The sequence below is a fragment of the Musca autumnalis genome, unplaced genomic scaffold (assembly GCF_047663935.1).
Source record: "Musca autumnalis isolate F117 unplaced genomic scaffold, ASM4766393v1 scaffold_3, whole genome shotgun sequence".
NCBI classification, from domain to species: Eukaryota; Metazoa; Arthropoda; class Insecta; order Diptera; family Muscidae; genus Musca; species Musca autumnalis.
In genome coordinates, this window is record NW_027411866.1 from 13,132,734 (window position 1) to 13,147,944 (window position 15,211).

Genomic DNA, 15,211 nt, shown 5'->3' on the forward strand with positions numbered 1-15,211 from the left:
GACACAAAACACAGATTTTTTAAACAATTTTTTCAAGAAAAGTTTTGGCCTCAAAGCGTGTATTTTTTAAAGAATTTTTTTCAAGAAATGTCTTGACCATAATTCGTGGATTTTTTAAAGAATTTTTCTCAAGGAAAGTTTTGGCCTCAAAGCGTGGATTTTTTTTAAAGAATTTTTTCAAGGAAAGTTTTGGCCTCAAAGCGTGGATTTTTTAAAGAATTTTTCTCAAGGAAAGTTTTGGCCTCAAAGCGTGGATTTTTTAAAGAATTTTTTCAAGGAAAGTTTTGGCCTCAAAGCGTGGATTTTTTAAAGAATTTTTTCAAGGAAAGTTTTGGCCTCAAAGCGTGGATTTTTTAAAGAATTGTTCTCAAGGAAAGTTTTGGCCTCAAAGCGTGGATTTTTTAAAGAATTTTTTCAAGAAGAGTGATGGCCTCAAAGCGTGGATTTTTTAAAGAATTTTTCTCAAGGAAAGTTTTGGCCTCAAAGCGTGGATTTTTTAAAGAATTTTTCTCAAGGAAAGTTTCGGCCTCAAAGCGTGGATTTTTTAAAGAATTTTTCTCAAGGAACGTTTTGGCCTCAAAGCGTGGATTTTTTAAAGAATTTTTCTCAAGGAACGTTTTGGCCTCAAAGCGTGGATTTTTTAAAGAATTTTTCTCAAGGAACGTTTTGGCCTCAAAGCGTGGATTTTTTAAAGAATTTTTCTCAAGGAACGTTTTGGCCTCAAAGCGTGGATTTTTTAAAGAATTTTTCTCAAGGAACGTTTTGGCCTCAAAGCGTGGATTTTTTAAAGAATTTTCTCAAGGAACGTTTTGGCCTCAAAGCGTGGATTTTTTAAAGAATTTTTCTCAAGGAACGTTTTGGCCTCAAAGCGTGGATTTTTTAAAGAATTTTTCTCAAGGAACGTTTTGGCCTCAAAGCGTGGATTTTTTAAAGAATTTTTCTCAAGGAACGTTTTGGCCTCAAAGCGTGGATTTTTTAAAGAATTTTTCTCAAGGAACGTTTTGGCCTCAAAACGTGGATTTTTTAAAGAATTTTTCTCAAGGAACGTTTTGGCCTCAAAGCGTGGATTTTTTAAAGAATTTTTCTCAAGGAACGTTTTGGCCTCAAAGCGTGGATTTTTTAAAGAATTTTTCTCAAGGAACGTTTTGGCCTCAAAGCGTGGATTTTTTAAAGAATTTTTCTCAAGGAAAGCCACAAAACGTGGATTTTTTAAAGAATTTTTCTCAAGGAAAGCCACAAAACGTGGATTTTTTAAAGAATTTTTTCAAGGAAAAATTTGGCCACAAAACGTGGATTTTTTAAAGAATTTTTTCAAGGAAAAATTTTTCCACAAAACGTGGATTTTTTCAAGGAAAAATTTGGCCACAAAACGTAAATTTTTTAAAGGAAAAATTTGGCCACAAAACGTGGATTTTTTTAAGAATTTTTTCAAGGAAAGTTTTGGCCTCAAAGCGTGGATTTTTTAAAGAATTTTTTCAAGGAATGTCTTGGCCACAAAACGTGGAGTTTTTAAAGAATTTTTTCAAGGAAAGTCTTGGCCACAAAACGTGGATTTTTTAAAGATTTTTTTTCAAGGAAAGCCTTGGCCACAAAACGTAGATTTTTTAAAGAATTTTTTCAAGGAAAATCTTGGCCACAAAACGTGGATTTTTTAAAGAATTTTTTCAAGGAAAGTCTTGGCCAGAAAACGTGGATTTTTTAAAGAATTTTTTCAAGGAAAGTTTTGGCCACAAAACGTGGATTTTTTAAAGAAGTTTTTCAAGGAAATCTTGCCACAAACCGCAGATTTTTTAAACAATTCTTTCAAGGAAAGTCTTGGCCACAAAACGTGTATTTTTTAGAAATATTTTTCAAGGAAAGTCTTGGCAACAAAATGTGGATTTTTTTCTGTGAAAATTTTGGCCACAAGACGTGGATTTTTTAAAGAATTTTTCAAAGAAAGTCTTGGAAACAAAATGCGGATTTTTGATTTTTTTTTTTTTCAAGAAAATTCTTGACCGCAAAACGTGGATTTTTTAAACAATTTTTTTCAATGAAAGTTTTGGTCTCAAAGCGTGGATTTTTTATAGAATTTTTTCAAGGAAAGTTTTGGCCTCAAAGCGTGGATTTTTTAAAGAATTTTTTCAAGGAAAGTTTTGGCCTCAAAGCGTGGATTTTTTAAAGAATTTTTCAAAGAAAGTTTTGGCCTCAAAGCGTGGATTTTTTAAAGAATTTTTTCAAGGAAAGTTTTGGCCTCAAAGCGTGGATTTTTTAAAGAATTTTTCTCAAGGAAAGTTTTGGCCTCAAAGTGTGGATTTTTTAAAGAATTTTTCTCAAGGAAAGTTTTGGCCTCAAAGCGTGGATTTTTTAAAGAATTTTTTGAATGAATGTTTTGACCACAAATCGTGGATTTTTAAAGAATTTTTGAAGGAATGTTTTGACCACAAAACGTGGATTTTTTAAAGAATTTTTTCAAGGAAAGTTTTGGCTACAAAATACGGATTTTTTAAATTTTTTTTCAAGACAAATCTTGGCCGCAAAACGTGTATTTTTTAAATTTTTTTTTCAAGAAAAGTTTTGGTCACAAAATGTGGATTTTGAAAGTATTTTTTCATGGAAAGTCTTGGCCACAAAACGTGGATTTTTTAAAGAAGTTTTTCAAGGAAAGTCTTGGCTACAAACCGCAGATTTGTTAAACAATTCTTTCAAGGAAAGCCTTGGGCACAAAACCTGGATTTTTAAAAGAATTTTTTCAAGGAAAGTCTGGGCAACACAAAACTTGGATTTTTTAAAGCATTGTTCAAGGAAAGTCTTGGTCGAAGAATGTGGAGTTTTTAAAGAATTTTTTCATGGGAAGTCTCGGTCCAAGAACGTAGATTTTTTAATGAATTTTTCAAGGAAAGTCTTTGTCTAAGAAAATGGATTTTCAAAGAATTTTTTTAAGGAGAGTCTTGGTCCAAGAATGTGGATTTTTTAAAAGTTTTTTTTTTTTTTCAAGGAATATCTTGGTCCTAGAACGAGGATTTTTTAAAGAGTTTTTCGAGAATTTTTTTAAGAATTTTTTAAAGAAAGTCTTTTGCAAAAAAAAAAAAAAAGAATTTTTAAAATTTTTTTAAGGAAAGTCTTTATTTTTAAGAGAATTTTCTTAAAGAAAGTCTTGGCTCAAAATCTTGGATTTTTGAAGATATTTTTCAAGGACAGTCTTGGCTACAAAACGTTGAGTTTCTAAAGAATTTTTTCAATCGGCTTTTATCAGATAATAAAATGTTTAATGCGGGCAGCCTTAAGGAAAACAATACACTGAAAGAAAAATTTGTTTTGTAAAAAACCAAACACTGTTTGGGTATAACATAACCACAAATGTTCTATTTATGCTTGAAATAATACACAGAAAAAATATTTTTTTTATGAATTTTTTAAAAAATGTATTATCTTTTCAAACAAACGAATTGATATTGAAAAACTGTTGAATGCTGACAAATAGCCTAGGTATATACTTTCAGGTAGTGTTTGAATTGCCTATGTGTGCAGCCTTCTAGAAAGTACACTGAAAGAAATATTTTTATGTATTAAAAAAAAATATTATTGTTTCAAAGAACCGAATTGATATTGGAAAACCAGTTGATGCAAATCAATACCCTGGTTAAAGGCATTCTTATTAGCTTTGAATTGTTTAGGTGTGCAGCTTTTACAAAAATACAGTTAAAAAAATATATTTTTTTTATTTTTTAACAATTTAATATTTTTCCCAAGATACGAATTGATATTAAAATACTGGTGAATGCTTGTCAATATCCTGTTTATAAAGTTTCATGTTGCCTTTGATTTGTCTATGTGTGCTGCCGTTGAGAAAATACACTGAGAGACATTTGTTGCAGCAATTGAATATTTCTTGATTTAGTTAGTAGCGAATTGATATTGAAAAACTACACACTGTTTGGATATACCAAGATCAACCTATTGATACTTTAAATACAAAACTACACTGAAAGATATTGCAATTTTTTATTTTTTTTTTAAGAAACGAAATGAGAAAAAAAGTAACGAAAAAACGAATTGATATTGGAACATAGATGTATAAACCTTTATTTAGTGTTTGAATTTTCTGTGTGTGCAGCCTTTTGAGAAAATATACTGCGAGAAAATTTTAATATTTTTTTATTTACTCACACAAACGAATTGATATTGGAAAACTGAACAATGTTTGGGCATACCATGACCATAGACCTGCTTTTTGTACATAAATTGTGAAAGTGTGCAACTTTTTTAAATAATACACTTAAAGAAATTTTATAACTAATTTACACTATTTGATGGAATCGAAATGATATATTTAAACTGACTGTTTTAGGCTATCGTAGACAGAGGTTTCCATTTAGTTACATAAATAGTCCTGCTGGTGTTTACTTTTTAGAACGATACACTGGGAGAAAAATTTAAAAATTTTCTTAATTTTTTTTCCAATTTTTTATTTTTTTAATTATTATTTTCTGTTTAAATTTCCGCATCTATAATTTCATATATATTTTTTTAATATTTTAAAACAAGACCTTTACTTTTAGAAAAAAAAACATAAATCATGCATAGAAGATGAAAGAACATGCTTGAAAAATAAAAATAAGTATTTTATTGATTGATGTTTATGAATTCTTGTAGGAATTTTTTCGTTTAAAAGCGTTTCCTTTTTATACTTGTCAATGAAGTTTGATGATAAATGAACAGAAAGTGAGTGACACAAAAATGAAAACATTGTACCGTTTTCTGGGTTTATACGCAGACCGTAAGGCCGAAATCATGAGTTTACAGTGGCGATCACATAAATAGCACAACTGATTCAGATGTGCTAATTAGGCCACTTTTAATGTGGGTGTTTTTATTTTCAAATTTATTGGGAAGTCATTTTTTTAAATGGGTTTGGAAGGGCTTTTAAATAAAAATATAATATTGAACAAATATTTGTGGGGGAGTACTTCAAAACAAAAATACTGCTTTTAAAAATTTATAAATATTGTTTAGGAAAAATTATAAAATAAAAACTATGGAAAATATAATTTACTACAAAAAAAATTAATTCTGGCTATTGATTATAAATAATAATTATTTTACTACAAAATAAAATATGTCATATTGTAAAAAATATTAAAATAAAAATTAAAAAAAATAAGTAAAAATATAAAATAAAAATTAAGGCAAACATATAGCTATTTACTACTAAATAAAAATAATTATTTATTGTAAATAGTATTGAAATTGTGTTTAATACAAAATAAAAATACATTTAATATAAAAATAAAAATTAAAAAATATACTTTATTAATTAAAAAGTACTAAAAATATTTTTGCACAACAATTACTACCCTAAGTTGTTAAATATTTTTTAATGTTAATAAAAAAATTAGTTAACTTGTCTATGAAAAGAAGGACATGCTACATGCAATAATTAAAAAAAAAAATAATTTAAATAATTTAAATTTCCAAACTAATTTAACTACTACATGCATAAATTGAACTACAAGACATGCAAAAATATTTTTTTCCAACAGTTTGAGTTTAGGTTAGTCTTTTTTTCAATAAAACAACTCAAACTATCTTTCTTAAAAAATTAAATAAATAAAAAATGATTTTTATATTTTACTTACGACAATTAATTTCATCACTGCCATCTCTACACTGGGCCCGGCCATCACATACTTGTGTCTTTGGCACACAACCACCGCCTCGTTTACATTTGAACTAAGAATTTTGAGTTTTGCCGTGTTAATAATTTTGATTTTTAAGACCAAACTTATTTTTTGATCCATTGGACGTCGAAACTCTTTCACCTCCACTCTCTATAGAGAGAGAGAGTGTGAGATGAAAGCAACTTACCTTATCATGATCACAGTGGCATAAACCATAACTTTCATCATCATGACGCCGGCAATCACCAATGCCATCACATACGGCTTCCAAAGCCAAACATTCGCCATTTTCACACATAAATTCGTTGGGTAAACATGATTTTTTCGCTATTGTTTTTTCGTTGAGATTTGTTCGATATGTGGCAGCAGTGATGAAATTCCCAATTCGGGGTTTGAAAAAGTTTTGACATAACATTTTTAAAATAACATGTTCATGATATTGGTTTTTAGAGGTGAGAGAAAATGCAAGAGAGTGATGTTTTGGGATGCAATTTTTTGTTTAAATATATGTAAAAATAAAAGAAAAAAATATGAAATCGTAATGAGATGCAAATTTTAATAAATGAAACATTTATTAATGATTTTTATCGCATAAAAGAAATTATGTAAAACAAAAAGTTATGAAATATTGATATGAAATTATATTTACAGTGTATTGAGAAGCAGTTGGTATTAAAACATAACGATTTAAGGACTATTACATTTGAAAGATTAGTTTAAAGTGTCACAAGAAAACAAATAGATAACATAAAAGTTTTTTCCCTAAGGGAAGTATCGGAATTTCATTTCAATTTTTGTCTCATAAAGTGAAAAAACGTTAACAAAAACATGACAAAAAAGCTACTCTTATTTTTTGCTGAGAAACGAATTGATTTTAGAAAATCAAATATTGCCGGATTATACCCCAGTCTATAGCAATAACTTGCCTCATGAATTTTCTTTGTGTGCATCTACTGCAAAAATACACTTGAAGAAATTTTATTGGAATATTTTAGAAATTCATATTTTATTCACTGAAACTAATTGATATATAGAAACCGAGCATGTCATGGGTATACTCTGGTCTCCAGCTTTCTTCTGGTGTGTTTCATGTTAAAGTGTGCAGTCATTGGAAAAATACACTTGAAGAAATTTTGTTGAAAAATTTTAATAATAATTTTATAACGGGTAATGAATTGATATTGGCAAACCTAAAACAGTCTGAGTATACTCTGACCTTGGGCTTTCTTCCAGTGCATGAGTAGTCTAAGTGTGCAGCCATTATGAAGCTACACTTGAAGAAATTTTTGGAAAATTTTTATAACCTAGATTTTTTACTAAAACAAATTGATTTTGGAACATTTAGCATAGCCTGAGTATGCTCTAGTTTTCAGCAATCTTCTGATGCCCAATTTGTTTATGTGTGCAGCCATTGGAAAAATACACTTCAAGAAATTTCCTTATAATATTTTAATAATAAAAAATTTTATGGCAGAAACGAATTTATATTGGCAAACCAAACATAGCCAGAGTATTATCTGGACTTGGGCTTTCCTCTACTGCATTATTAGTCTAAGTGTGCAGCATTTGTGAAAATACACTTGAAGAAATTTTTGGACAATTTTGGGAAAACCTAGATTTTTTACTAAAATGAATTGATTTGGAAAAATTGAGCATAGCCTGAGTATATTCAAGTATGCAGATTTCTTCTGGTGCATGATTTGTTTATGTGTGCAACCACTGAAAAAAATACATCTAAAGAAATTTAATTGTATTTGTTGACAATTTCATTTTGCTGAAACTAATTGATTTTGGAAAACTAAACATGAAATTGAGGGCTTCTATAGACAAAAGAAGACACATTGAGGTCTTCTATGAACACCGGAAGACCTCTTGATGTCTTCTATGGAGAACAGAAGATCTCTTTAAGGCTCCGATAGACAAAAGAAGACCCCTTGATGTTTTCTATGTATAACAGAAGACCTATTTGAGGCTCCGATTTATAACAGAAAAGATATTTAAGGCTCCTATAGATAAAAGTGGACCTCTTTAGGTTTTTATAGACAACATAAAACCTCTTTAGATCTTTTATGGACGATAGAAGAATTTTGAGGTTTTCTATGGACCAAAAAAAGTTCTTATGACATATTCTTTGGACAGCAGATCACCTTTTGAGGGCTTCTATAGACAACAGCAGACTTCTTGAGGACTTCTATTGAAAATATAAAACATCTTGAGGTATTCTGTAGGCAACAGAAGTCGTCTTGGACAACAGAAGACCTCTTGATGGCTTTTATTTACACTGGAAGACTTCTTGATGCCTTCCATGGAAAACAGAAGACCTATTGAGGGCTTCTAAGGACAGCAGAAGACCGCTTGAGGCTTTCTACTACTCCAAACTACTTCTTGGGGTCTTCTATGGATAACAGAAAATTTCCTGAATCCTTCTATGAACACCAGAAGATTTCTTGACCTCTTGATGTCTTCTGTAGCCAACAGAAGACCTCTTGAGGGTTTTGGGGCCTCTATGGACAACAAAACACCTCTTGAGGCCTTCTATGTACAACAGAAGACCTCTTGAGGCTTTATATTGACTCAGAACACCTCTTGGGGCTTCCTTTGGACAAAACATCTCTTGAGGATGCTCTTTGGACATCAGAAGACTGGTAGAGGTCTTCTATGGACAACTGAAGAACTCCTGTGGTCCTCTATGGATAAAAGAAGACCTCATGAGGTCTTTTGTGGACACCAGAGAACTGTTGAGGTCTTCTATGAGCAAGAGAAAATCTTTTGAGGTTTTCTATGGACAACAGAAGTCTTTTTGTGGTCCCCTATGGTCACCAAAAGACCTCATGGGGTCTTCTATGGACACAAGAAGACCTTTTGGGTCCTTCTATGGACAACAAAAGTCCTCTTGACGTACTCTATGGGCAACAGAAGATCTCTTCGGTCATCTATGGACAACTGTAGACCTTTTGATTTCTTCCTTTGGACAAAAAAAGATCTCTTGAGGATGCTCTTTGGACATAAGAAGACTGCTAGAGGTCCTCTATGGATACAAGAAGACTTCATGAGGTCTTTTGTGGACACCAGAGACCTCTTAAGGTATTCTAGGGAAAACTGAATTCTTCCTAGGTGTTCTATGGATAACAGACGACCTCTTGCCAGATACCAGAGAAGCCTTAAGACCTTCTATCGACAATAGAAGACCTTTCGAGGTATGTTATAGACAACAGAAGACATCTTGAGGCTTTCTATAGACAAGAGAATACTTCTTGAGACCTTCTGCGCAAAATAGAAGACCTCTAGAGGTATTCTATAGACAACAGAAGGCTTCGTGGTGTATTCTATGGACAACTGCAGACTTCTTGGATAATTTATGGGTACCACAAGACCTCTCGAGGTATTCTATAGAAAACAGGAGACCTCTTGACGTCTACTTGCGACAACAGAAGACCTCCTGGGGTTCTCTATGGACAGCAGAGGAGCTCTTGAGGTCCAGTGAACTCTTGGGGTCTCATATAGTCAACAAAAGGCGTCTTAAGGGGTTCTATAGGTCTTCTAACTTCTTCTATAGGTCTTCTTTCTTTTTTTTCTAATTGTATAGAAAAATTGTTGATTTCACACTGATTTTAGACAAAAACACTTTTTACACATGATTGGACAGTTGTTAAAAAAGAATTGGAATTGGAAGGGTACACTGTAAAAAATTCATATGCCAATTTTACAAATATTTCTTAACTTTGTTGTCGTTTAAATGATAGAAAAGCTATTTATAAGGTAAGATGAGTTAAGTGTTAATGTGAGTGGTTGATTAGCGGTTTCATTAAGTGATTAGGAATGACAAAGATTTGTAAGGCTTTCAAGGAGTATTTTTTGCTCTCTCCTATATGATTACGGAAAATTTTACATTCTTGAAAAAATCTAGGAGAACAAAATAGACTAGCAACCAGGCATTTTCGGATAAGATTGGAAAAGAGTATGAAGTAAAGACCCCAGTACATAAGTGGCTAGCTTTCTTCTTTAAGCCATTTCTTGTAAAAGCCAAAGAGAAATTTAGTTTAAATATTGAGCCTTTGACTTACGAATTGTGAGATTTTCTATACATGAAAAAGTAAACAATGAACTGAAAACTTGTTTTCAAGAAGAGTATAAAAAATATTCTGTAGAAAGTTAATATTTTTTTTACATTATGGCCTATGGTTTCCTTGGGGGGCACTATATTGTTGAAAGGCCTCATATCTTAGCTTCCTATTTCAGTTTGTTTCACAAAAATCCATTGAGAAACAAAAAAGTTATGAGCATTTTTGTAAAGTAACTCAATAATTATTATCAATCATACGCACCACATTACCAAAAAAGAAATTTATGTAACTTTGGTTTTTGAAGGGCTAGAAAAGTGTCCATTGCGTATTACTTTAGGATAATTAAAGCTCTATAAACTAGGAAGTATAGGTAGGAAATATATGTTGATGAATATTGAGAGAACAGATGTATTATGTCGTGGATTTGAATTTCCAAGAAGGTACCACAAATCGGACATTTTTGGGTATATTTTCACTAAAAGCAACGTATTCAAATCCTATTTTTTGTTATTGGACAAAGGAGTAATGAGAAAAAAATGAGATTAAGGAGCTATGATACTCGTATGAATAGAGAGATAGAATCTCTTTAGATAATCGAAAATATAGAGTGTTCGGTTCGCTTTAAAATTCAGAAAAATGAATGAAGAAAGGGAGGCAAGATCATTATAAAGATCTGGAGATCATTATTAAAATTATGATAAGATGTAGAGAGCAGAGAAAGAATTGAGTTTATGAATCAATGAGGTAATGAAGACAACTGATATAATGAATGATGATTTCCCCTCCTTGAATGACAATGGAAGACAATGGTGGAGAAAGTCCCCTATAAGACAACCTACTCGGAGCTGGTGTTGTCGTTGGTGTCGTTCGTATCGTTGTCGTTCTTCGGGTCGTTGAACTTGTTGTAGGCCTTGTCCAATACGATGCTGTGGTATTTCTACGTGGTGTAGCCTTTGTTGTGTGGACAAGATTTGCCGGTGGCCTTTGAGTTATGGGTCTATTATAAAGAATATCTTGATCATCATCATCACAGCCCGTTTCATCTGTCAAATCATTACAATGATAGAAACCATCACATCTCAAGGCAAGGGGTATGCACACATTATTGCCACAACGGAATTGTGATGGTGAACAGGGATTATGATCATTGGCTTTTTTGTAATATTGATTATTGGTGTAATCATACATATCCAATTCGTGTAAGCCACTGCCTTGAACATGACTATAACCATCATAACGCGATGATGAGTGTGGACGCGAAGGTGGGGCTTCGGTTGGTCTTTTGTGATGTGGTGCATATTCTCTAATTATCTCATCTTCATCGAAAATATCTTCTTTGATATCATGCAGATCTGTTTGTTGGGTTAGGTTGGTAAACCGCATGCAATTCCAATATGTTGGGGTTTTTTTTATTGTGTTTTTGTTATGGGTTTGTTGTTAAAAGAAATGATGACATGCAAAGGTTGGTTTGGATTTTGCCACACGCCAATTTGTTGTTGTCGATTCACACCATTTATGAATTTTTAAATTTGTTTGTTTTGTCAACCAATTCCATTAGAAATTTTGAACAAAATGTTGTTTTTGTACAAAATTTTTTACAGTGTAGTCGGGTGGATAGTTAAGAGATATTTGTTTCGTTTTTTTGGTTAGTTGTTATACCATAAACCCAACACACAACAAATTTTGGTATTTGTTTGAAGATTTTGTTTTTGTATTTTTGGTTTGGGGAAAAAGGTAAAGAAATTTAGGTAAGTTTTGTGATTAATAAAAACTCAATTTCGAATTAAGGCCAGACAAGACCTTTTTGTAACACACACAGAGATTCTAAGCCAATTGCTGCTAAAAAAGCCAATTATTATTTACCAACACCAGAAAAAAATTAGAACACAGTTTATTTTTTTTTTCTCATTTGGATTAGCCACCACCAAATTTTTGAGAACACACAGAAATAGGTGTCATAATAAACAAACTTACCGCAATCTCTTTCATCCGAATAATCGGAACAATCATAAATATTATCGCATACCTCACTATATGGAATACATTGACCATTATCACAACGGAATTCATTGTAACGACATACTTCTTCATCTTCATCATAGATATTTTGGCGATCACCGCCTTTTTTTGTGTTGGAAGAATTGTGAGTTTTTGTGTTGTTGTTGAAGGTGTGACCAAACAATTTACAAACGTGTTAGAAGTGATTTGTTAGGTTAGTGGAGAAGATAACATGCAATAAAATAAATAAATTGAATACAAAATGTTGAGGTTAGAGAACTACAGAACTAGAGACTAAGAAACAAGGTTTTAATAAAACTTAACAAATAAAGATGAGGATGAAGTTCCCAGGGGGACTTAGAAGGTAACAAAAGGCGAAACAATTGCAAATATTGAAAGGAAAAAATTAATTTGGGGGCTCAAATAAGGAAGGATAAAATGTCGTAAGAAAAACGTAAAAATATATCATCAAAAAAAAAAAAAAAAAAATAATAATAATAATTTCAAATAAGAAACATAAGATGAGGTCTCATAAGAATTTGTAATTTGTATATTAGATGTTGCAGATATTTTGCTAACTAATATAGGTGTGAAATGCTTCATGTGTTGGCTTTCAAATCCATTTTGTTTCATAAAATTTCATTGCAAAACAAAAAAGTTATGGCCGTTTTTCTAAAGTAACCCAATAATTATTATCAATCATACGCACCCGTGTTACCGAAAAAGAAAATTATATAACTTTGGATATTGAAGGGCTAGCAGATTTTTAATTGCAAATTATTGGAGGGCAATCAAATCTCTACAAACGTGGCCATTTGAAATATATATTTGATGAACCTTTAGTCTTGTAAAGGTGGAATTACTCCTAGAAGGACCACCAGTCTTATAAAGTGGGCATTGAAAAATATTTTTCTGGGAAGATATACATACGATATAGCATAATAATTTTGTTATAATAATATAATAAAATATTGGAGATGGTAAAGTCGTAGAGTGACAACTGTAGTATTGAATTGAATAGCCTGAAGTCTTATCTCTCAAATCCCTTTAATTCCTCAACTTTGCATCAAATAACAAAAAAGTTGCTGATGATTTACTAAAATATGCCATTAATTAATAACAGTCTTACGCTCCCGGTGGCAATAAATTAAAATTTCTTATACGCCATGATATTGCAAACTATTTCTATTACAGCAATTTCGACGCGTGCATCTTTTAAAAAATCTTACTAAAAATAGTAAAAATTCCTTATCCCATGTAAAGCTTAGAATTTTCAATCAAGTTTGCCGATGCTTGGAATTACTAATGAATTTTTCAGTGATAAATGATATAATTCCACAAATATTTCTAAAAAATACTTATATGGGGCGTTTGCTCTCTCTCGCTTGAGCCCTTCAAAGGAAATGACGTACGCCTGTCAAACAAATGTAAATAAATGTCCATAATTAAAACGCTCAAGGAACTAGTTTTGCATACTAAATAAAATATAACAAAAAATGATTGACACCAGCACTAAGCAACTGAGGAATGTTAACTAATAAAGGTAATGAAAACCATGTGTACTGTACACACAATAACAACTAATAAATTTACCAATTTGAGATAATAAATTGTTTTTGTTTTTTTTTTTGCTATATTTAAATGTTGCTATTATAGATTTTTATCAAAAGATCTTTATTTGTTATAAATTACTTTGTGTGCAAGTTAGAAGTCAAGCTTCTTGCTTTTTGAACGCCACATGCCTTTTGCAAAAAGGGTGTGTAAATTCAGCAAACATTGTTGGCATACTAATCTTAAGATATGCTAAAGCATGTCATAAATTTTTCTTAATTGTGCATAACTATATAGTGATTGCTTGCTGACAGGGTAGAATAAAAACGAAACAAAACTTGCAAACTATAATAAAAAATGACTAAGATGGAAATGATTAAAAATAATTAAAATCCAAGTAAATAACTGGCAAGGTATTTTAGATGCTACTATGGAATATTAGATGGATTTTGGAGGTATTTTCGTGTTTCAAGATCTTCAAAATTAATAAAAAAATTAAAACATGAACAGTAAATGAAGAAGAGAGGGATTAAATTTAAATGTCCTTGTATGTGAAATAATTTTTTGTATATTTCTTTGAAGAAAACTTGGAAAATCTGTCATAAATTTAGGTGTGAGTAAAAATATCTTTGCAAAGGTTGAAAGCCTGAATTGTTTTTTATCGCCTGGGATTTTATTTCACCCAATTTACGTATTTATTGTAGGAGTTATAGTGATTTTACTGAAATAACCCATTAATTAATAATAGTCATACGCTCCAAAGGACAAATATTTAAAATTCAATAATTTAAAGGAAAATTAGCTGGTTTTTTTATTTAAAAATCTAGAATCGGTTTTAACTTATTTGTTTTATTTCTTATTGATATAATAAACTATAATTTTCATAAATATAGTCAAAAATACATCGATGGTACATACATTTGTAAATATTGTTTCAAAACTCCTATATAAACGCTAATAGGCATATATGCTCCTAACAAGATCTTTGCAAATTATAATGGCGCGGAGTCTTAGGTATCTTGTGGCATTTTGTTTCATGCAATTTACTCGTCTGTTGTAGGAGTTATATTAGTTTTACTAAAATAACCCAATAAATAATAATAGTCATACGCCACGGAGGACAAGTACTGGAAATTTCATTATTTGAGAGCAAGTCGAGTACTTTTTTCCTAACTTTAGACTGGAATGTCACTCTTACTGCATTGTTTTATGTACAGAAAATGCTATATGGAATAATTTATGCTCAGAACATCCTGCGCTGGGGAAATAAAAATGCCCTACTATTGAAATTTATTCTTAAACCTGCTAAATATTTATGCCTTAATTCCCTTAAGGCTCGAAATCTAACATAAACACGCTTCTTGAGGTATTGGAGAGATGACAGAAGACATATTGGCAATTGAGGATCTCTTGAGATGCTCCATAGACAAATTATGACCTTCTGAGGTCTTCTATAGGCAAAAGAAGACCTCTTGCGGTCTTCAGTATACAAAAGGAGACTTTTTCTGGTATTTTGTAGAGAAAATATCTCTTGAACTTTTCTATAGACAAAGGCTGGCCTGGTAATCTGTAAACTCCTTTTGAGGGGTTCTTTAGACAATAGTAGACCTATTAGGAACTTCCATAGGAAAAAGAAGACATCTTGAAGTCATATTTAGACGAAATAATACCTTCTGGGGTCTTCTGTGGACTCAGGTCTTGTATAGACAAAATTATAACTCTTGAGGTCTTCTTTAGACAAAAAAATATTTCCTAAGGTCACCTATAGACAAAAAGATGTCTTAAATTCTTCTATAGACCTCTTGAGATCTTCTACATGTATCAGAATATCTCAATAGCTCTGCTACAGATTTCTTGAGGTCATCTAAGGGCAAGAGATAAACTTTTAAGTTATCTATAGGCCTACTAGACCTACTACCTACTAAGCGCTTTTGTAAC

At 31.3% G+C, this 15,211-nt stretch overlaps 1 protein-coding gene across 31 annotated transcripts in view; it reads right to left on the reverse strand.

Moving 5' to 3' along the window:
* Positions 1–15,211, reverse strand: part of trol (terribly reduced optic lobes) — a 387,741-nt gene that overhangs the window by 85,911 nt on the left and 286,619 nt on the right. For 8 of the 31 annotated variants that reach the window (XM_073973608.1, XM_073973606.1, XM_073973620.1 and 5 more), the window contains 4 exons: positions 11,699–11,845; positions 10,564–11,076; positions 5,848–5,987; positions 5,619–5,712 (listed from right to left, as the gene is read on the reverse strand). The exons of 16 other annotated variants lie outside the window; for them this stretch is intronic. In XM_073973608.1, coding sequence (XP_073829709.1) covers positions 5,619–5,712; positions 5,848–5,987; positions 10,564–11,076; positions 11,699–11,845 — 894 coding nt within the window. The remainder of the gene's footprint in view (positions 1–5,618; positions 5,713–5,847; positions 5,988–10,563; positions 11,077–11,698; positions 11,846–15,211) is intronic. 7 more of the 31 variants (XM_073973630.1, XM_073973626.1, XM_073973621.1 and 4 more) reach the window with 2 other exon arrangements.